The 22,567-nt window shown below is 37.8% G+C and overlaps 1 protein-coding gene across 1 annotated transcript in view; it reads left to right on the top strand.

Moving 5' to 3' along the window:
- LOC150087392 (dynactin subunit 1-like) overlaps positions 1–22,567 on the top strand; it is a gene marked incomplete in the record, with an annotated part of 260,166 nt that overhangs the window by 139,307 nt on the left and 98,292 nt on the right. The window contains 1 exon segment of the mRNA XM_090372464.1: positions 12,222–12,349. Coding sequence (XP_090228590.1) covers positions 12,222–12,349 — 128 coding nt within the window.

The raw sequence follows: 22,567 nt of genomic DNA, 5'->3' as shown, positions 1-22,567 counted from the left end.
ATCACCCCCAAGTCCCTTTCATTCTCTACCACTGTCAGTGTAGTACCACAGAGTTGATACGTTGCTCTGGGGTTGCTGTTTCCCATGTGTAGTACTTTACATTTGTCAATGTTAAACTTCATTTGCCACCTCTCAGCCCATCTGCTCAACCTTTCCAGATCCTGTTGCAGCAGCATAGTGTCAGTAGTGTCCTTGACAACCCTGCCAACCTTTGTATCATCTGCAAACTTGGACATTAAGCTTGATATACCATCATCAATATCATTTATAAATACAGAAAACAATAATGGACCCAACACTGAGCCCTGAGGGACTCCACTAATAACATTAGTCCACGATGAGCAGTGTCCATTGATTACCACTCTCTGTCTTCTCCCCCTCAACCACCCCTTTATCCATAGCAGCAATTTGCCTCCAATGTCACACTGCTCCAATTTGTGTAGCAGTCTTCCATGTGCAACAGTATCAAAAGCCTTTCTAAGATCCAAGTATATAATATCAAAGTTATTCCCTGCATCCAGTTCTTTTGTGACTGCATCATAGTATCCAATCAAGTTGGTCAGGCAAGACTTTCCCTTAACAAAACCATGCTGTGTCTGAGCTATAACTGAAGTCTTGTCTAAATGATCCTGCAGTGCTTCTTTAACCAGTGCCTCCATTAATTTTCCTGGAACAGAAGTTAAGCTCACAGGTCTATAATTACTTGTGTCAGCCTTTGATCCTCCTTTGTGAATTGGGGTCACATTTGCACATTTCCAGTCTATGGGTACCTCCCCTGAGTCCAAGGAAGCTCTCATAATTATGGCTAAGGGTTTGCTTACTTCCTTTGCTGCCTCCTTTAATATAACTGGATAGATCCCATCCACCCCGGGTGCCTTTCTTGTGTTTATCTTCAACAGTTTCTCCTCCACTTTACTCCCAGTTATTTCAAGATTCTGTAGCTTACTGCTAGAGTTGAATACACCTCTGGCATTCCCCTTGCTGAATAACTCCTCATGTGTGAATGTCGATGCAAAATATTCATTTAGTTTGTTAGCTACCTGAGCAGGATCATCAACAGTTGACCCATCAATATCAAGTGGACCAATCTGATTCATCCCCTTCCTTCTAGAGTTTACATAAGTAAAGAACTCTTTGCTGTTTTTCTTTGCATCCCTTGCCAAGGATTTCTCGTAATCTGCCTTCGCCTGCCTAACCTCCTTTGTAACTTGGTTGCATATCAACTTGTATCTATCATAGGCTTCTGTGTCATGTGTTAATTTGTAAGTATACCATGCATTTTTCTTCTCTGCCATATGCCTCATTAGTTCATCTGACATCCATTTTGGCCTAAACCTTGAACAATATTTCTTAGTTGGTATGTAAAGCCAAGATAAGTTCTTTGAATGCTTCCCATTTTGAATTTGCTGTTGGTAACATCATCAGTTGGTCCCACTGTATAGAATTTAAATACTGTCTCAGTCCATCGTAGTCGCCTTTACGGAAGCAATAACCCTTCCCTTTACCCCTAATGGTAGTTACCTCTTTCAGTAAATCCCACTTCAGCACACTGTGATCACTGCCACCTAGTGGTTCATTTATCTGCAGATTCTTAATGCATGAAGAATCACTGCTGATAATCAAATCAAGAGTATTACTCCCTCTAGTTGCCTCCCGAACATGCTGATGTAGAAAACAATCATCCAATAAATCCACAAAAGCCCTGCTAGTGTTGTAAGTAACCAGCCCCCAAATTCCAGTCAATATCTGGGAAATTAAAATCTCCCATTATAAGACTCTCTGATTTACTGGCCCACTCTATTTCCCTGTACAGTTCCTTATTATACTCATCAGAGTCATTAGGCCTATAGCACACTCCTACTCTCAATTTTGATCTCCCAATGCTTATGTCACACCAAACTGACTCAACACTGCACTGTCCAGCGATGTCGACTGGCTTTACTTCCTTGGTTTTTATGTGTTTCTTAACTAATAGCATAACCCCTCCCCCCTTCCTATCCTGTCTATCCTTTCTGTAGACGTTGTACTCCCCAAATTGCAGTTCTGCATCCCTTATATCTGTGTGACACCACGTCTCTGATATCCCAACAATATCTGCCTTTGATGTTTTGAGCAATAACTCAAATTCATCAAATTTATTTACTAAACTCCTAGCATTGGTGTACACGCAAGTATACCTGCACCTGTTTCTATTCTTAGCTCCCCTAACACAACCCATGTGTTTACTTGTACCGCAATGGCTCCCAGCAGTCTCTGAAATACCATGCATCTTGTTTTTCAGGCTTCTGCTCATTCTAATAGAAGCAGTGCAAGAATCTCTTTCACCTCTGCCAGTGGCTACTGTCAATCTATTGGTCAATCCGTTGGAATGCATTAAGACTTATGGGGTTGACGGAGTGATTAAACACAATGAGGCAACGGTTCCCGGGATAGGGGAGAAGGCACAACGTACAAAATAGCGTGAAAAAGATGCTGAATTTTGTATGAGGTGAAGTCAGTATGTATAGCAGTAAAATAGCATCTTGATATTGCTTTCAAAACCTAATTGCGCACAATAAATAAAAGATAGGGATTCAGAAGAGTAAAAAGGAGTGTGAGGATGAGAGGAAATAGTAGTGCTTGGGTAGTCCAGGGTCGCTAGCCCGTTCCTGTAGTAGGACCCTGAACGTAATTTAATCCCTCCATCAACTCCACACGTCCTACTGCATTCCAATGCCTGAGGTAACTTCTACATACCATATAGTCATTGAAACAAGCACATAGCATTTTTTCTCTCCCCACAGTACACCAGACGACCATCCCCACTTCTCCTGCTTGCGGAAACAGTATGATTCTGACCGTCTGCTCCATCTCATGATTTCAACTTTCAATGACTTTTAGTAATCTTTTACTACCTATATTTCTTATTATCTATCATTTCTCCACCTTTGTCGGGTCAGCCATGATATATACATTAGCATTACGATTAACCTGGCTTCTGAACATTAACAATAACATGAACAACAACATGAACATTAAACTAAAAATCTGGTATCTTTTTACCACGTGCTACATATATTTCATGTTAGAAATAGAGGCCTTACATTTTGCTTGAAAGTGATGGCTGGCCCTCGTGAATGACGTTGAAATCATCTGAACTACAGCATTAAGTACCTATAATATTTTTGACTTTTTGTGTTGCAGGTTCGAATTGTGTTATTTTATGACTGCCTTTCTATGTTATCTAACCCATTGGTTGATTACACTACTTGCTGTTCTCTCTCCACACTAAAAGCATAATCTTCTATTTTTTATATATTATTTATTTATTTATTTATAGTTGTTGGGTTCCATCTACTCTACATATTAGTAATCCAGGTCTATATTCCTTCATATATTCCTCTTATTACAACTCCCGTACCTATTACTTCTATTCTATATATATACCACGTGGTTATAAAATAAATTTTCCTATTCAGGAGCCCCTGGTGTCAAAGTGGAAAATGGTTAGAGATAGCGCTGTGAAAATCGGTGGGTATGTCATTTAGGGTAAGGGGAAGCAATTTATAGAGGGAAAAAAATTAGTTAATTTCTGCCACCATGGGGAGAAATTGGCACTGTAAATATGAGATGGAATACTTAACTTAGGATTAGATGATTTTAATATCAGAACTTAGAAATCTACAAATATTGTTCTTTGTGCTTTTCTTCACTTGAGATGACATTCTGAAAATGGAGGATTGCGTGCGACACAGTTTCACGTTACATTTCATTGGGGACATTGGCTACATGCTGTTTAATGCTTGCTTTCAAATCGACAAATGTCTGTATGCTCCCACAGTAAACTCTGTCTTTCAGGTATCCCCATTGTCAGAAATCACAGGGGTTGAGATCTGGCTGGCCAGAACCGTGGAAAGTCTCTCGAAATGATGCTATCATTACCGAATGTTGAATGAAGCAGTTCCTTTGCTTGTTGACCAATGTGGGGAAGGGCACCATCTTGCATGAACCCTACAGTCTCCTAGCATTGCCTTTCTTGCAGAGCAGGAATAGTGTGATCTCTTAGAAGAGCACAGTACTGCACCAGTTACCATACATCTTACGGGGCCACGAAGTGTAGACTCTTCAAAGAAAAATGATCTGATTATAAACTCTGCTGTGAATCCATACTATACTGTAATGTATGGACTTTGTAGTGGTCTTTCATGCATAGCAGATGGACAAGAAATTCCCCATATTTGGCAGTTTTTTGCATTTACAGCCTTATGAAGAGTGAAATGTGCCTCATCAGACCACGAGATCGTTCAAGCCCATGTATCGTCAAGTTCCATACTAGCCAGAAATCGTAGAGCAAAGTCTATTCATTGTTGCTGATCGCAAGACTTTAGTTATTGTGCTATGTGAATCTTGTATGGGAACCAGTGTAAAATTATTCGAAGCACTTTACATACAGTAGACCAAGGAAGGTTCAAGTCTCTTGACACACCTTTGGTACTACTGACTGGTGGTGTTCCACATTCTAACCATTGCAACCGCCATTTCATCCACTACTTCTGTTCCGATACGTGGTCGTCCCCTGCCTGGAATTACACCTAACTCCCTGGTCGGTCACTTCAAGTTTCTTTATTAGTTTTCGAAGCCCCACTGATGTCAAAGGCCCTTTAAGTTTCCAATATTCATGTAGTGCTGCATTAGTGTTACTATTATTCTGGTAGAACAGTTTTATTAAAAGAGCATGTTCCTTTTTTGTAAGAGCCATAATGGTTATTGACAGTGGCCTTTCTGCTTTTATCTAACAGGATATCATTTGTGTAAGCAGCATGGCTTGAAGTAAGTGACAACTTTTACAAATATGCAGCGCCGTTTTTTCTCTGGTGGTGGAAATAAAATTTTTTTTTTTTTTTTACAACTCGCTTGACCACTAATTGCTAAATGACATGCCCACCAATTTTCACAGTGCTAACTCTAACCGTTTTGACACTAGAGTCTCCTGAATGGGGAAACCTATTTTATAACCACCCAGTATACAGGGTGTCTCAAAAATATTGGTACAAACGTTTAGGGAGGTAGGTAACATCTAAAGGAATGTGAATCGCATAGGAACCCATAACCGGAAACGTCACCGTAAGTCAGTAGACGGCACTGTTCATCAGTTCGCGAGAGGAAAAATTTCTGGTTTGCTCAATCAAGCAGTAGTCGCCGCACGAAGAGCATGCATTGATATACGAACTGTGAGCTGGCAGACATGCACCTAGTGTATGGATTAGCAGAGGGCAATGGACAAGCCGCTCAACGAATTTATGGAGAATGCTTCCCAGACAGACATGTACCGGATCACTGTTTGTTTGCACGTGTGCATCAAAATTTGTGCGATTATGGGTCATTTAGAGGTAACAGGAGTAGTGCAGGCAGACCACGTTCGACGTGAACTCTCACCATGGAAGAAAGTGTGTTGAATGCCGTCCAGAATAATCCTACTATCAGCACATGTGCCGTTGCCTCTGCCTTAGGAGTGTCTCGTTGCAGTGTACAGCGTATCTGGCACGATGATTCCTTACACCCCTTTCATCTCCAAAGGGTTCAGTTACTGCTCCCCCAAGATCATCCTGCACGTGTGGCTTTTGCACAGTGGTTTCTCCAAGAAAGTGTTCAAGACTTGAATTTTCCAGCCTATGTTTTGGTCACGGATAAGGCTTATTTCACTCGGGAAGGCTTATTCAATCAGCACAATGCTCATGTGTGGGCTCACGACAACCCACACGGTGTGCGCCCCCATGTGGCACAACATCGCTTCTCAATAAATGTGTGGGCAGGAATGGTCGGTGACTGCTTAGTCGGCCCATACCTGTTACCATCCCGCATGAACGCTAAATATCGGATCTTTCTTGAACAAGTTCTACCAGGGTTACTTGACGATGTTCCAGCAAATGTGAGACACAACATTTGGTTTCAACATGATGGGGTGCCTGCCCATTATGGAAGGTGTGTTCGTGACCATTTGAACAGGCATTTTGGGCATCGATGGATTGGCCGTTGTGGACCTGTTGCCTGGCCCCCCTTATTTATCGAGCCTTATTTATCGCTCGCCTTATTTATCGAGCCTTGATTTCTTTCTGTGGGGGGCCCTCAAATCTATCGTGTGTGAATCGCCTGTGGAGATGGAAATGGATCTCGTGGCGAGACTCGTGCTGCTACTGTCAAAGAAACTCCAGGTGTGTTCGACTGTGTCCGCCAATCCATGCTGCATCGGTGTCATGCATGCATTGTGTCTCATGGTGGAACCTTCGAGCATCTGTTGTAACATCATGAAATGCATCCATCTCATACTCCATTGTTAATATTATGTCAAATAAATGTTTGCCACTAATTATTGTCTTGTGTCATTTCTGCTTCTTGTGCCTCTGCTACCTCTTTCCCGTGACGTTTCCAGTTATGCGTTCCTATGCGATTCACATTCCTTTAGATGTTACCTACCTTCCCTAAGGTGCCTCTGTAGCCAGGTGGGAAGGAGCAGCAGTGCATAGCACACGCTTCTTGATTAGACCGGGGTTCGAGCCCGTCACCACCAAATACGGAGGATGCGGAAAGGTCAGGGAATGACCACCGCATATCCCGGAGCAATATGGCCTTAGTTGCTAATGCTCCTAAAAAACAAAAAAAAAAAAAAAAACCATTTGTACCAATATTTTTGAGACACCCTGTATATGCATAATGAATTCATAGCATTTGTGCATATATTTCATTGGTGGAATAGCAAACAGAAGTTTGCCTAAGAAAAGGCTAGTTTTTTTCAAAAGTGATTTTGATTTTCATATCATGCTTTAAACAAATATACAGCCTATCATTATACCTATCATTAATTGGTTACTTAAAAGGTGACAGATAAAGATATGATATATATGGAGCAATAGACTTGCATGTTATAATGATATGTTAAAATCCCTGCTATCCACCCAGAAAGCTCTTGTAGTCAGCACATTATCACATATCTAAGGTTAGTTACACCACCTGATTGCCCAGTAGCAGAAACTGAACTAAATAAATAAACATTATAAAAATGCATAAATAAAAATAATAGATACCATTACATCATATGAGAATTTGTTTTAATATACGTTTTGAAGTGTTACCACATCAGTTTACATTTAATGCAAGTTGGCTGCATTTCAAGGTTATGCTGAACACTGTCTTCAGGCCTCTAAAAAGATATCTTTGTAATCAATTCTAATGTCAGTAGCCCATATCTATTTAGAGACCTAAGTATAGGGTTCAGCAGAATCTTGAAACACAGTTAACCTATATTAAGAGATTGTTATAAAATAAAATTATTTCACTTCAATAAAATTAAATTAAATTCTCATGTGGTGTAACAGTGTCTTTTATTTTTGTGTAACTTATAATAATGGAAAACCACATTTTCGCTCTTTCTGATAATTTAAAAACAATAATACTTAACAAGGCAGCAAATTGTATTAAAGAAACTTGAATTTTTTACAAAGTTGGAGAATGGTGTATTTACTGTTTCCTTCACATCATGATTACCAAGGGTCCTAGGCTTACAATGAGAAATAGTTAGAAATAGCTGCACATCACAACTTCATTCTTCCAAACTGCAGTAGATATTCTCCAAGCATCCTGCACACCTACGCATCTGATCTTAATATGGTGTAGTGAGATTCATTACTTCGTAGAACCAATTTCTACTGCTTGTGGACTAATTACAATGTTCATTGTACTGTTAAGCAAGGTAGCCAATTGCAGTTTATAATGTTTGGCTTATGCACTGCTGCAATACTATTAAAACCAAAGCTGCTGAGCTTCATTTTCCATTGTGTTTGTATATAACCTGTTTGTTCATTAAACTACAGGTTGATGTTTTGCAGTGATGTCTGACAAGATTACTTTAGTACTCTCTGGCTATGTAGATTGAGCGTCAATGGTTTCCTGTGTGTTGTTGGACAGTGGTGGTACCATCACACTTCCATTTCATGATAACATCACTAACGGTCAACTTTGGATGGTTTAGGCTCTCAATAATCCCATGCATCAACAAGCTAACAGTGTGACATCCAACAATAATGCCTGTCAATCAGTCAGCTTGGATGCCATGATGAAAGCAACTAACTTATGTGGCTCACATGCCTTCCTTATATACCAGCCTGACTCACTTGTTTATCTGGGATCTTATCAGGTTCACGCCCATACAGTAGCGTAGCTAGGTCATCGATGCCCAGGGGCAACATGTTTTCCTGACGTCCCTGAGTGTGATAATGCAATGTGAATGTAATAGACTTGTCTACAGACAAATCACACTGGTAGTGTGATTTGTCTGTAGACAAGACCAGACCAGAGTAGGAGACTGGCAGGATTACGTAACAAGTACAAGTCAATGTTGAAAAAAAACTGAGTTAGGGTTGAATTTGAAAGTGTCTGCAGTTCTGCCCGGACACAATAGGAGGGAGTATATGATGAGAGCCTTGTCGATCAATTCGGCCCTGGAGAGATTATGCAAGGCTCAAGGGATAGAATTTTTCTCAGTCTGGTCTGTGCTTAACAGGAGAGACTGCTTCTACAGGGATGGGATACACTTAAATAGAAAGGGTGCATGGATATTTGCTGATGCTATTGAGGCAGAGTTAGGTGGGACAGAAAACTGCTAGCTTGGGGGGATAAACGGACTAATAGAATAACAGTAGCTGCTGTTGGCAGAGGTGAAAGTGAGTCTTGCACTGCTTCTATTGAAATGCAATTGAGCAGCAGCCTGGAAAGCAAGGCAATGGGGATTTCCAGGACTTCTGAGAGTCATAATGAAACAAGTAAGTACATGGGCTGTGTTAGGGTAACTAAGAGTAGAAACAGGTGCATGTATACTTGCATGTACACCAATGCTAGGAGTATAGTTAATAAATTTGATAAGCTTGAACCGCTAGTCAAGACATCAAAGACAGATATTGTTGGGATATCAGAGACTTGGTGTCGCACAGACATAAGCAGTGCAGAATTGGAATGTGGGGAGTACAATGTGTACAGAAAGGATAGACAGGACAGGAAAGGAGTAGGGGTTATGCTGTTAGTTAAGAAACACAAAATCTAAAGAAATGCATCCAATTGATGTTGATGGACAATGCAATGTTTAATCTGTTTGATGTGACATAATCACTGGGAAAAGAAAAATGAGAGGTGTGTGTTATAAGCCTAATGAATCTGATGAGTATAATGAGCAATTGTCCAGAAAAATAGAGTGGGCCAGTAAATCAGAGTGTTTTATAATGGGGATTTTAATTTCCCAGAGATTGACTGGAATTTGTGGGTTGGTCACTCACACACTAGCAAAGCTTTTGTGGATTTATTGGATGATTGTTTTCTACATCAGCATGTTCGGGAGGCAACTAGAGGGAGTAATAATCTTGATCTAATTATCAGTAGTAATTCTTCATGCATTAAGAATCTGCAGATAGAGGAACCACTAGGTGGCAGTGATCACAGTGTGCTGAAGTGGGATTTACTCAGAGGTAACTACCATCAGGGGTAAAGGGAAGGGTTTTTGTTTTCGTAAAGGTGACTACGGTGGGACTAACTGATGATGTTACCAACAGCAAATTCAAAATGGGAAGCATTCAAAGAAATAATATTGGAAGCTATTAGAATTTTCATACCAACTAAGAAATATTGTTCAAGATGTAGGCGTAAATGGATGTCAGATGAACTAATTAGTCATGTGGCACAGAAGAAAAATGCATGTACATATAAATTAACAGGTAACTCAGAAGCCTATGATAGATATAAGCTGGTCTGTAACCAAGTCACAAAGCAGGTTAGGCAGGCAAAGGCAGATTACAAGAAATCTTTGGCAAAGGATGCAAAGAAAAGCAGCAAAGAGTTCTTTACTTAAGTAAACTCTTGAAGGAAGGGGATGAATCAGGTTGGTCCATTTTATATCAGTGGTTCAACTGTAGATGATCCTGTTTAGATAGCTAACAAACTAAATGAATATTTTGCATCTACATTCATACATGAGGAGTTATTCAGGGAGGGGAATGCCAGAGGTGTATTAAACTCTGGCAGTAAAGTAGATAATCTTGTAATAACTGAGAGAAAAAACTGGATTATAAATTGTTGAAGATAAACATAAGAAAGGCACCTGGGGTGGATGGAATCTATCCAGTTATATTAAAGGAGGCATCAAAGGAAGTAAGCAAACCCTTAGCCATAATTATGAGAGCTTCCTTGGATTCAGGGGAGGTACCCATCAACTGGAAATGTGCAAATGTGACCCCAATTCACAAAGGAGGAACAAAGCGAGACATAGGTAATTACAGACCTGTTAGTTTAACTTCTTTTCCAGGGAAATTAATTTAGGCACTGGTTAAAGAAGCATTGCAGAATCATCTACACAAGACTTCAGTTATAGCTCAGACACAGCATGGTTTTGTTAAGGGGAAGTCTTGGCTGACCAATTTGATTGGATACTATGATGTAGTCACAAAGGAACTGGATGCAAAGAATAATTTTGATATCATACATTTAGATTTTAGAAAAGCTTTTGATACTGTTACACATGGAAGACTGCTGCACAAATTGGAGCAGTGTGGCATTGGAGGCAAACTGCTGCTATGGATAAAGGGATGGTTGAGTGGGAGAAGACAGAAAGTGGTAATCAGTGGACACTGCTCTTCGTGGACTAATATTATTAGTGGAGTGACCCAGGGTTCAGTGTTGGGTCCATTGTTGTTTTCTATATTCATTAATGATATTGATGATGGTATATCAGACTTATTGTCTAAGTTTGCAGACGATACTAAGGTTGGCAGGGTTGTTAATGACAGTACGCTGCTGCAACAGGATCTAGAAAAGTTGAGCAGATGGGCTGAGAGGTGGCAACTGAAGTTTAACATTGACAAATGTAAAGTATTGCATATGGGAAGCAGTAATTCCAAAGTAACGTATAAACTGTGTGGCACTATACTGACAGTGGTAGAGAGTGAAAAGCACCTGGGGATAATTGTGCAGGCAGATATGAAGTTTTCTGAGCAGTGCAGACGGTCTGTAAGAGTAGCTCATGGTGTCTTGTCAAAGATATATAGGAATTTTTCTAGCAGGAATAAGGAGGTGGTTATCCCTTTGTATAAGGCAATGGTCACGTCACACCTTGAGTACTGTATACAGGTCTGGAGGCCTCATTTTAAGAAGAATGTAGAGCTGTTGGAATGTGTACAGAGAAAGGCAACAAGATTAGTGAATGGAACAAAGGGATGCTCTTACGAAGAAAGGCTTAAGTTTTGCAAATTACAGATCTCCTAGTCTGGAGACTAGGCACCTGCGAGGTGATCTGATTGAGGTGTATAAAGCCTTGAATGGTTTGAGCATGATCAATGCTGATGGGATTCTTCCTCTTGCTCAGAATAATTTCCTGAGAGGGCATAAATTCAAATTGAGGAAAGACAATTGTAGGATAGATGTGTAGAATTTTGCCTTTAGCCAGTGGGTGGTTTATTGCTGGAACAAACTTCTATCTGTCATTGTAGAAGTTGGTAGCTTAAACAGATTCAAGGCAGAACTGGACAAACATTTGGAGCGAGTGAATGGGTAAAATGAGAGGGGGGTGTTTTTTTTTTTTTTTTTTTGGCTGATGCTATATAAGCTTGCTTTCTTGGATCATGTGCCCTTGCTAATGCTAATACCAAGTTTATGGAAATTTTTCATTAGAATTTCCTCATCTTTATATATCTGCTACATCATTTTTCACAAATTTAAAAGAACTAAAATAAAAAAAAATTAGGATTCTGTAAATGAAATATTTACTGATATTTGTTTTTAAAAGTGTAAAAGTAACATGACTCACCATATTTTGTGCAGATATTATAAGGAATCATTATTTTATTCTAATTTTTTCTTTAAAAATTTTGGGTTTGACTAACAAATATCATTCAGTGTATCACACAAACAGTATCCTCTTTTTGTGCTTTCTGAACTTTGAAAATTCTATATTATTCCCTTTAAAAGTGGTGTACCTGTTTGTTCAGCTTTACATTTAATTCACTTTTTTCTAATTGCCATTAATAATAAGTTGAGTAAATTTTTACTGATAACTCATTTCTTAATTTTTTAAAGCTTGTGATATCATTCATATGAAGAATAACAATACTGAAATTCTTATATCATTTGAATTAATTTTCATGAATTACATTATAAACTTCAAAACTGAATTTATTTTAACTGTTATTTGCATGTTTCCATTTCAGTTTCCAAGGCCAGAACAAATTAATAAAGACACTCTACTGAAATCGCACAAAGTAGATCAATTTACCTTTTCATGTCGATTGCTTGTTAAGTTATATAACCTTCAGTACCTTTTACATCAGTATATAAGGTAAGTAGATATTCTGATGAAACTATAAGAAATCAAGGGGAGCTGGGGAGCTGAATGGATACTTAGTTTTATGTCCACTTAATTTTGTTTTCATACCTTATTAGTTTTATTTGATAAATTCAATTTTCTCTTATTGGTCACTAAACATTAATACAGTTGGGATTATTTAAAGTTCCACATTATTGTACTAATTTTGTATTTAAAAATTGTAGAACAATCTTAATTCAAAATTAGAAGCACCCATTGCATTGTTCCACTAAAATGAAAATTGAAACCATGGAATTTTCTTTTATCTGTTGCACTTTTAAGTTTTCAGTGTAGTTAAGTCTAGGGAAAAAGCCTCAAGATGTGAATTAAAGTCATTGTACATTAAATTAAAGTCATTGTACATGTCAGGCATATCCTCTTTCTGTACATAGCTATGAGCAAGCTGGATTTGCTGCTTAGTGCATCAGTCTCATATTTTGGAGGCAGTTTGCCATGAGTTTCCTTGGTATTGCACTACTAGTATTGGTCATATGGTGCAAGGAAACCCTAGGCTTTTTCTGCACCAGCTGAAAAATTAATTAAAAAATAATAAATAAATAGCAAAATAAATAAACACACTGGTTAAAAGAAAATTTTGTGCAATCCAGTCTAAAGCTCTTTCTCCATAAATTAAATTTACAGCCCCTAATTCTGGAATCATTTATAACAGTGCAGTGAAAATTTCACCCTCATTTATTTTACTTTCACCTCTCAGACTTATACAATCTCAACCCAGTTTCCTCTGAGGTTCCTAGTTTCCAAGTTCTGTACCCCATATATTAATATTTCCTTATATAAGTGCTCTTTTGCCAATCTCACCAGGCAACTTGTTTGTCTTTGCACCCTTACAAGAAGCTTGATATCTTTTTTTTTTTTTAAGGTGCAGTCATACAGCATTTTGAATACAGTATTCCAAAAGCGATCTTACAATTGCCTTATACAATGAGATTATGACCTCCCTATCTTTACAAGCAAATGTTCAATAAATCGTCACTAGGACACCTTGGGCCTTCCCTACTATCTGTCTACAAATTTCAGAGAACTTCACATCTGACTGTATCTAACTCCCAAATCCCTTTTTTTTCTCCTGTCTTTAGTTAACCCCCACAAAGTGTATAAGCTATTTTGTGGTTGCTATTCCCCAGATGTAAGACCTTGAATTTTGCTACATTAAAACATAGCTGCCACTTTTCTGGCAATCTCTGAAGTCTAAGTAGCCCTGAAGAAGATCTGCTTGGTGCTGATCATTAACTACTCTACCGATCTTAATACTAAATAAAAGGCACTGTTCCAATGGAGATGTATATTGCTTTTTATTTAAAGTGTTTACCACTACCCAGACCTAGGTTTTGATTCTGTTTTGGGATCTCCTCAGTGAGCAGGCAGACCAATGGATTTATCTTGTCACCTGTTTACAAGATAAATCCACAGTATGCGAGATATGAAATGGAAACTCAGGTTTGGGTAGTGACATACACTTTAAACAAAGTTTTAAATAATAAGTAATGCTTGAACATCTGAAATGAATATATATTTCTGTGGGACAGAAGACTGGGGAACCATTATTGATCTTAAAACCTTCCCGTGAACTAAGAGAACATACACCGAAAATCTGGTATCAATCAGACTTTTTCTTATTGAGTATAGCTCAAACGTTTGAAATATATTTTCATGTATTGCATAGAGATAACTCAAAATTTCGAAAAAAAGAAAAAATCTGAATTTCTGTTGATCTGATTTTAAGGAAATTTGAGGTGGCTCAACAAATTTTTTTAAAAGACTAGTATAAAATTTTAATCCTTCCATTGTATTTTATTAGGCAAAATGTGCCTAATAAAATTATAAAGTGTGCTATTTTCAACTGTTTCTTTCCTTATTTTATCACAAATATGAGTGTTTAATTCAGTCCAACAGCTTTTCCACTTGTGATTTTTTCACATGCCCACTAGAGAGTTAAATATAAAGACTTCATTGGACTTCGATGATTCCCTTGAATTGGAGTAGCCCTGAATGTATTGTCATTTCAGAAAGGTGGCTCTAACAATGAAGTAGATGGCCACAGCCCAGTTAGTCTAACTTTTGCAGTAGGTAAAATCATGGAACCTTCAATTAAGAATGCAGTGCATAATAAATCTAGATTGAAATAGCATTTCTAATCAAATGTAGATTTCTGTGTTGTTTATTAACCTGAAACTATTATGACTATATCACTCATGAAATGAATGCAGGAATTAACTTGGGCATTGTGTTGTTGGACTTTAGCAAAACATTTGGCTTGATCCTGCACAAGTGGTTGCTATATAAGCTGGAATATACTGAGATCAGAGAGATCCTTAGGTGGATTATGGAATGACTACAGGACAAGGGACAGAGGATTGTAATTAATAATTACTCTTCATAATAAGCTAGGATTAGAAGTGGGAGTTCCTCAGGAGTTGGTGTTGAGATTGCTTTTGTTTTTAACTTTCTTATGTGAAATTGAGGAGAAAATTATTTTTTCCCTTCAATTTCTGCTTTGTCAAAATTTGCAAATGATGTGAAGGTTGGGAGAGTGATTAATGACCACTACCAAGGAGTACTTCTTCGGGATAACTTGGACAAGCTTCAGAGTTGGTCAGAAAAATGGCAATATGTTTTTGTGCTAAATGCAGGGTGTTATATGCATTTGGGAAATAACAATCCCAAAATATTACTTATACACATGGAAGGGTTTGAATTATAATTATGGATAAAGAAAGGAATTTTTTGCTTATGATCCATGCAGATAATGAAGTTCTCCAAGCAGTGCAGACCAGTGGCAAGGAAAGTCCATTAGTGTGCTGTTGATGATTTATTGAACAATTGCTTGTATAGGTAGGAAGATTATAATTCCTCTATAGGTTTATAATGCAGTTGAGCTTGGACTTGGAATACAGTGTCTCAGATATTGGGCACTACAAAAAAAAAAAAAAAGGAAGGGGATACTCATGCATCTTGAGATGTTAAGATTGACAAAAGCAAAAGGATATTCATACAAGGAGAGATTTCAAATATATAGGCTACAGTGCTTTGTAACTAGGTAACTTAGAAGGAATGTGAATGAGGTTTATGAGGCTCCAAGAGGGAATGGTAAAATGAGTGAAGGTAAAATTTTCACACAATTAAATGAAAGAACCAGGGGGCATATATTCAAACAAGATAATACATTTGCAATGGATATACATAAAATTTAATGCATAATATTTGAAAAATTATAATACAAATTCTCATCATTTGAATGGCTGAATGAAGTTTAATGGCCTCTACTGAGATGACATATGACCAATGACTAGTTAAAAACAAGACTAATATGCTTGTCCAGCCAGCAAGGCATCAAGACAGTAGCAAAACTACAAATTCTGTCCCATCAAGCAATGATATGTAAAGGTCAGAGACAACTGCTTTGTCTCTGACCTTTTCATATCATTGTGACTTTTGGATATCATTTTGAATTTCTCTCTTCTTTATCTTTTTTTATTTCCTACATCTGCAAACTGATTGCAGACATCAGGCTTCTTAAAGCGAACCACATATTAGTATTAGTAGCGGCACATGATGCAAGGAAGTAAGCTTATACAGCATCAGCAGAAAAAAAACCACTACCTACCTCATCTGTCCATACCCTCTGATAATTTTCCTAATTCTTCCTTAAATTTATTCAAATTACCCATCTCCATGGCACAATATGAGTGTTTGTTCCAGTAATCAATCCCTCTGGCTGCAAACAAATTTTCATATACAGTAAACCCCCACTATTCGCGGGGGTTACGTTCCTGAGAAATGTCGCGAATACTGAGTTATGGCTCCCATAGTAATAAAGGGGTTCGGTTCCAAAGTATGAAATATATAAGAAAAACTAGTCTAAAATTTTGTCTATGTATGTATTATATGTACCTTCATAATATGACTATGTACGTAGACAGTACATAGTGAAATGCAAGCATATGGCATCGAAATGAAAATAAGAAACAATTTAATATTAAATGTAATATTTATTAGAAATTTCAAACAAATCTTTCAAACCAGCGTCTTTGCTAGCTAAAAAACTTATCCCGCAAGTGCTATCACCAGGGCGCCTCCGTAGCCAGGTGGGCAGGAGCAGCAGTGCATAGCACATGCTTCTTGATTAGACCGGGGTTCGAGCCCGTGACCACCAAATATGGAGGATGCGGAAAGGTCAGGTAATGACCACCGCATATCCCCGGAGCAATATGGCCTTAGTTGCTAATGCTCCTAAAAACCACATAACAACAACAACAGCTATCACCAGTTTCGCTAAAGTATTGATAAAGGAGTTTTGCCTTTTCACGAATGATGAGTGAACTTAACGGAATTTTAATTTGAGTTCGGTATTCTATCCACAGATTTAAAGCCTTTTCCATTTTTTCTAATTTAACATCACGAGTTACAGAGCAAATTTTTGAAGCAATTAGCGCGCTTTCACGGACACTACGGCGGATTTTTTCTTCCAATTTCTTGATTGATCGTACCGTTGACTCATTGATTTTATAATGTTTTGCCACTGAGGAGACACTTTCACCATTAGAAATTTTATCTAATAACTCAATTTTATTCGCTAATGTCCATCACCTTCTTTGATATTTTCACATTTCTCTTGTTATTCGTAGCCATATTTTTGTAGGGGTTAGAAAGAACTTGTCCACAATAAAGTCACTTTCTTCCGTTAACACACTCAAAAAGTCTGTTTTACACTGAAAAACGGTAGATTTATCATTTTTGTAAGCATATCAATTTATAAATTGATAAATTCATTCAATTTATAAGCATATAAATTAAAAGCAAACGACGAAACCTTCCATGACAAGCGCATAACACATACTGAACAAGGATTAGCGAGAAACATCCACACTCGCGATTTTGTCATCCCTCTCTCCCCACCCACTGAGCGCTGTTTTGACCGGGAAAAATAATTTTAGCTACGCCCATGTTTTTTATGGTGGAAAATATTCACGGTGCTTTAAAATTCACATTTTTTTAGGTTTCATTTTATATTAAATCGGCGATCGCGAATACCGTGAATAGCGGCGGTTTACTATATTTACTCTACAACCATCTTCTTTTCAATTTAAATTTTTGCTCCTTATGTATGTCATCCAAGAAAGAATAATGATGCCATTTAAACCTTAAACACCTTGACCAGGTCTCCTCACAGGTGCTTATCAAGATGTTGCAAAACTGAAGTCTCTCTTGGCAAAGGTACACTTTTGTGTCCTTAACTAATCTTGTTGCTCTTCTCTGCACCCTTTCCACCACATCCTTCCTAAAATGAGGCTTCTAGACCTGTGTGCAGTGCAGTACTCAAGATGTGGCCTAACCATTGTCTTAAAGAAAAGAACAATCACTTCCTTGTTCCTGCTGGCAAAATTCTTGTATAGCATTGACAGAACCCTATGAGCCATCCTAGAGTCCATCTACACTGCTCAGAGAACTTCGTGTCTGACTGCAGTTACCACAGGTTTTTACTTTCCACATTATCTTGAGTGTAATACCACCTAATTGGTATGTTATTCTGGGTTTGCTGCTTCCCATATGCAGAATCTTGTATTTTTCAATGATAAATTGCAATTGGCACATCTCAGATTTTTCTAGGTCTGTTGCAACATAGCATAATACCCTGAGTTCTGTCATGAACCAGCCTACCAACCTTTGCATCATCTGTAAACTTAGACAGTAAGCATCATCAGTATTGCAAATAAATCCTGGAAACAGTAAGGGACCCAGCACTGAACCTTGAGGGACCGCACTAATAACATTAGTCCAAGAAGAGCAGTGCTCATTAATAACCATTCTCTGCCTTCTATCACTCAACCATCCCTTTATCCATAGCAGTAACTTGCCCCTAATGGTAGCTCCAGTTTGTATCACAGCCTTTCTTGTGTAACAGTATCAAAAGCTTGAAATTTAAGTGTATGACATCAAAATTATTTTTTTAATCCAGTTCCTTTGTTACTACCTCATAATATTCAATCAGATTGGTCAGACAAGACCTTCTCTTAACAAAGCTGTGTTGATTGCAATATAACTGTTGCATTCTTGTCAAGATGATCCTGATTACTTCATTGATCACCGATTCCATTATTATCCCTGTAATAGAAATCAAGCTTACAGGTCTGTAATTTCTCACTTCTCCCTTTGATCCTCCTTTATGAATAGGGAAGACATTTGCACATCTCCAATCCATAGGGACTTCCCCTAAATCCAAGAATAATCTCATAATTATAGCTAAAGGTTTACTTAGCTCTTATGCTTATTCATTTAATATAATTTGATAGATTCCATCAATCAATTTTGTTGCAGTCATCTACCTAGGACATATGCTCTAATCACCTGATAAATGTGCATATTGGCAAACATACCAATCAGGTACAGCTGCAATACTTAATGGCAAAAGCAAACAGACTACTATAGGGAACTTTTCACTTTTTTTTGCTATAAAGATATGTTTAAATAAATTGGCTTTCCTACTTATAAGAAAAGAAATTTAGGTTTATAATAGCATGGCTTTCTTTAATGCCTCTGTACAGGGTGAGTAGGTGGAGGGAATAGATTATCTGCACACAACTAGACTTCCCAAAATTAGACCTAAGAAATTTTTGAGTTTCTCCTCCTCACGCTCTTCCCAGTCCACCTTAACTATCAGATTTTGACACCCTTGCAATTTGTGTATGGAAATACTGATCAAACATCCATACAAATATGCACAAGTTATAATAAAACTACTTAAATTCCTTCCAACCAAAAATCTTTGTGGCCTACCCATTTAGTGGGTTAGGTCTGGAGAGCCACTGGCAATAATATTTATTAGCCTGTAAATGAAATCACTTTTTTAATCTTGGGATCAAAAACAGGTGTAAGAAACAGCTGTCTCACTTTTCATCTTTCTCTCATTGTAGAACAGAAGAAATATGTGGACAGAAGTTAAGACTCCTCTGCTAAACATAAACACAGTAATGAATGTATGCGAAATCCATATATGCCTTAACAAGAAGTATTGTCAATAAACACCAGAGAGATGTCAGCTCTGTTGAAGTGGAGGGGGGGAGTTCCAATCTACCCTATGAAGAATTAATTGGGAAATTATTAATTATCAAATTATAACAGAGGTATTTAGCAAATTATAAATGCATCAGTTCAAAGATATAGCTGCAGCCAGCAACTGGCACAATTATTCCATCCAAATACTGAAAAAAAAAGAAGCAAATAATCACAGAATAGAGCTTCCAGTAGTATGCATGTAGCAGTAGTGAAACACAAAGATTCATACAAGTCATTTTATTTCACACAGCTTGTTTAATCGAAATATGAATAATATACTGGTAGTACATGTTCTTATAATTTATGCTAACTGTATGTTAGTTAGCTACTTTTACTATAGTTTGAAACATTTGCTCTAAAACTGCCCAGAATCAAAATTAATTTTGTAATGTGCCATGATCAGTTAATGGTTTAAACACTTTTTACCACATGGGAAAGTTGGTACCTGCATCCAAGCAATTATTAAATAAACCACATTAGACATAACAATAAAAAAATCAATAGAATCTATAGATTGGCCATATTTTTAAAATTGGTAAGCAGGACAACTTGAAACGAAATGTGTAGTATAGCACTTTTTCCTTCAAAAAGTAAAATAAAAATATAAAATTGCAATTAAAATAAAATTTTTTATCAGTGAATCAATCATAGTATATATTTGTTATATGATTGTTGTTAATATGTATTTGCCCTATATAAACTATAATATTATTTATAACAGTTGTTTTAAAAATAGCAAGGAAGACTACTTGTACTTTATATATTTTTCTTTAGATTTTGCTAGTTTTAAAATTTCTTCTCCTTCTGAAGATTTTAAAAAGTTTTTAAATTCTGAACAGGGCATGTTATAGTTTTCTTTCACCATAACTTCAGCTTCTAAATTTTCTAATAAAAGACAGTTTTCTCTCTTTCCGCCAAACTGTTTTCATTAAGCTGAAAACTGTTTCTGATGAAGCATTTGAATGTGGAATGCTTATTATGGAGCTTACAATTTGAGACAAATTGTTTGCCTCCAGAAATTTTGAGAAAAATTTCCCCATTTTTTTTATCAACACTCGTTTTCTTTTCTTCATTACTCAGTGACAAACAAAATGCCTTTAGGCATAAAATTTCTTCAAAAAGCAAATTTAAGTTAACATTTTTGATGTTGAATATTTCTACTAATTCTCAAATTGCATTAAATGTTGGTGAAAAAAAGATTTCTCAATTCTCATTTTTTCTCTTGTAATCAGAATTAATTTTTAACACATCCATTAGATTCCAATAAGAATTAATTAAAAATATATAAAATCAATAAATTTAACAGTTTTTGCCTCTTTTTTTCGGGAAAATTCCGGCCATATTGGAACGGTTGGCCACCCTGAGACTCCACGAAAGAAAAGAATAATGTTGTCAATATTGCTCTTGGACAGGTGTAGATATAGTTTCCTTCTGGCCCTTAGTTGCAGCTTATCTTTGCAGAATTCTGTGCTGTATTCTCTGCTGATTAAATATTCATTCTTGCTTGTTAATTTGGTCCTTGAGGTTGTCACAGACATTCTCTCAGATATGCCAGACAAGCTTGGGAGTCTAAAACGCTGACGGAACTGATATTCGGGTGACACTCAAGTCAAGTGGATCCAATTTCGGCAAAGTCCGGACGGTCTGTGATAGCCAAATCCTCTGCTTGCACCTTCACGATGGTGGGACTGTTAGTAATGCTGGGTATAACCTCCATCCACAAGTACATGGTGGGTGACCACCCAGGTGTGAACCAAAGTAAGCAGGGGTTGAGGTGTGACACCCACACCACATGGAGGAACGCCACCCCTCTATGTTACCAGGCAGTACTAGGTGGTAGATGACTCTCATCAACCGGTGAAATATCACCACTTTGCTTATTGGAGGCTTGAAGTGGTGGAACCCATGTTTAGTCTCTAAAGCTAGGTTCCGGTCAACCCTTCCCAATCTCTTCCAGCACGCAGTATGATTGATGACTTTTGAGGTTATGATGAACGTCGTGGCGAGATCCAATATTCCTTACATTTCGAGGGTACAGCTCTAAAACGGTGTCCGCAGGCTGACAGCTAGTTAGTACACCGGACCGAACCTATTGGTAACTCTCTAGGAGGCTTCCGGATCAGCTAGTGTATAATCTTGCTACCTCTACTCTGCCAGATAGTGACTGGAGGGAGTCCGAGTAGTGTGTATGTGGGGAGCATTGCCGAGGCCACGTTATGTCAAGGATCTGGGTATATTCTTTCCCACATGTATGCCATATCCAAAAATTTCATTACTTCATACAGCATGTCCCACCCACTTTTTCTTACTATTGAATACACCATGAATTGTCAAACTAATAGAGCAAGCTTATCTGCGAAAAGATCTAAACCTCCCAAGCACTTCCTAATTCATTTCAAAAATATATGTGGTCTCAATTCTAATCTCAACGATGTCCATTTCCACTTGCAGTCTGCCAAATCGCATGTGCGTTTTCTGACAGAATCTCAGTTATTGGTTGATTCAACTACTGCTCATCTCAGATGCCCAAATTATTCCCTGTATGATTCCTTTCGCCTCAAAGGTAGTACTTGTGCATGTCCGTTCTGATATTCCCTGTCAGAGACTTGGCAATTTGGAATCTCCTCTCTTTGATCTTCTCGAGCTTAAAATCTCTCTACCTCATTGTGTCAAATTCATCTGTTGTCTCTACTGTTCTCCCAACTCCACTAATCACTTGGAGCTCTTTGACTTCCTCTCTTTGAAACTTGACTTTCTCCAGTCCAACTTTCATAACAGTGAGGTAATTTTCCTTGGTGATTTTAATGTTTACAACTCCAGCTGGCTTCCGTTTTCTAGTCACACCGACCCAGCAGGTCGAGATGCAGAGGCTTTTGCAATTTCTAATGACCTAGCACAAATTGTTCATTTACCTACAAGAATAACGGACAATCCTAATCATACAGCCAATATGCTTGATCTTTTTCTCACAAACAACCCTTCTAAGTACACGGTCGAAGTGAGAGGTCCTTTAGGCACTTCAGATCACAACATTATGATTGTCTCTTCTCCAATGGAACCTTTATCTCATGGCTATTCCCAACCTCGTGTTTTTTGGCATTACAAGAATGCAAAATG

This window comes from Mastigoproctus giganteus, chromosome 4, assembly GCF_048544385.1.
Source record: "Mastigoproctus giganteus isolate SK-2022 chromosome 4, ASM4854438v1, whole genome shotgun sequence".
NCBI lineage: Eukaryota > Metazoa > Arthropoda > Arachnida > Uropygi > Thelyphonidae > Mastigoproctus > Mastigoproctus giganteus.
The sequence above is the reverse complement of the archived record's forward strand: the minus strand, read 5'-3'. Positions and strand labels throughout refer to the sequence as shown.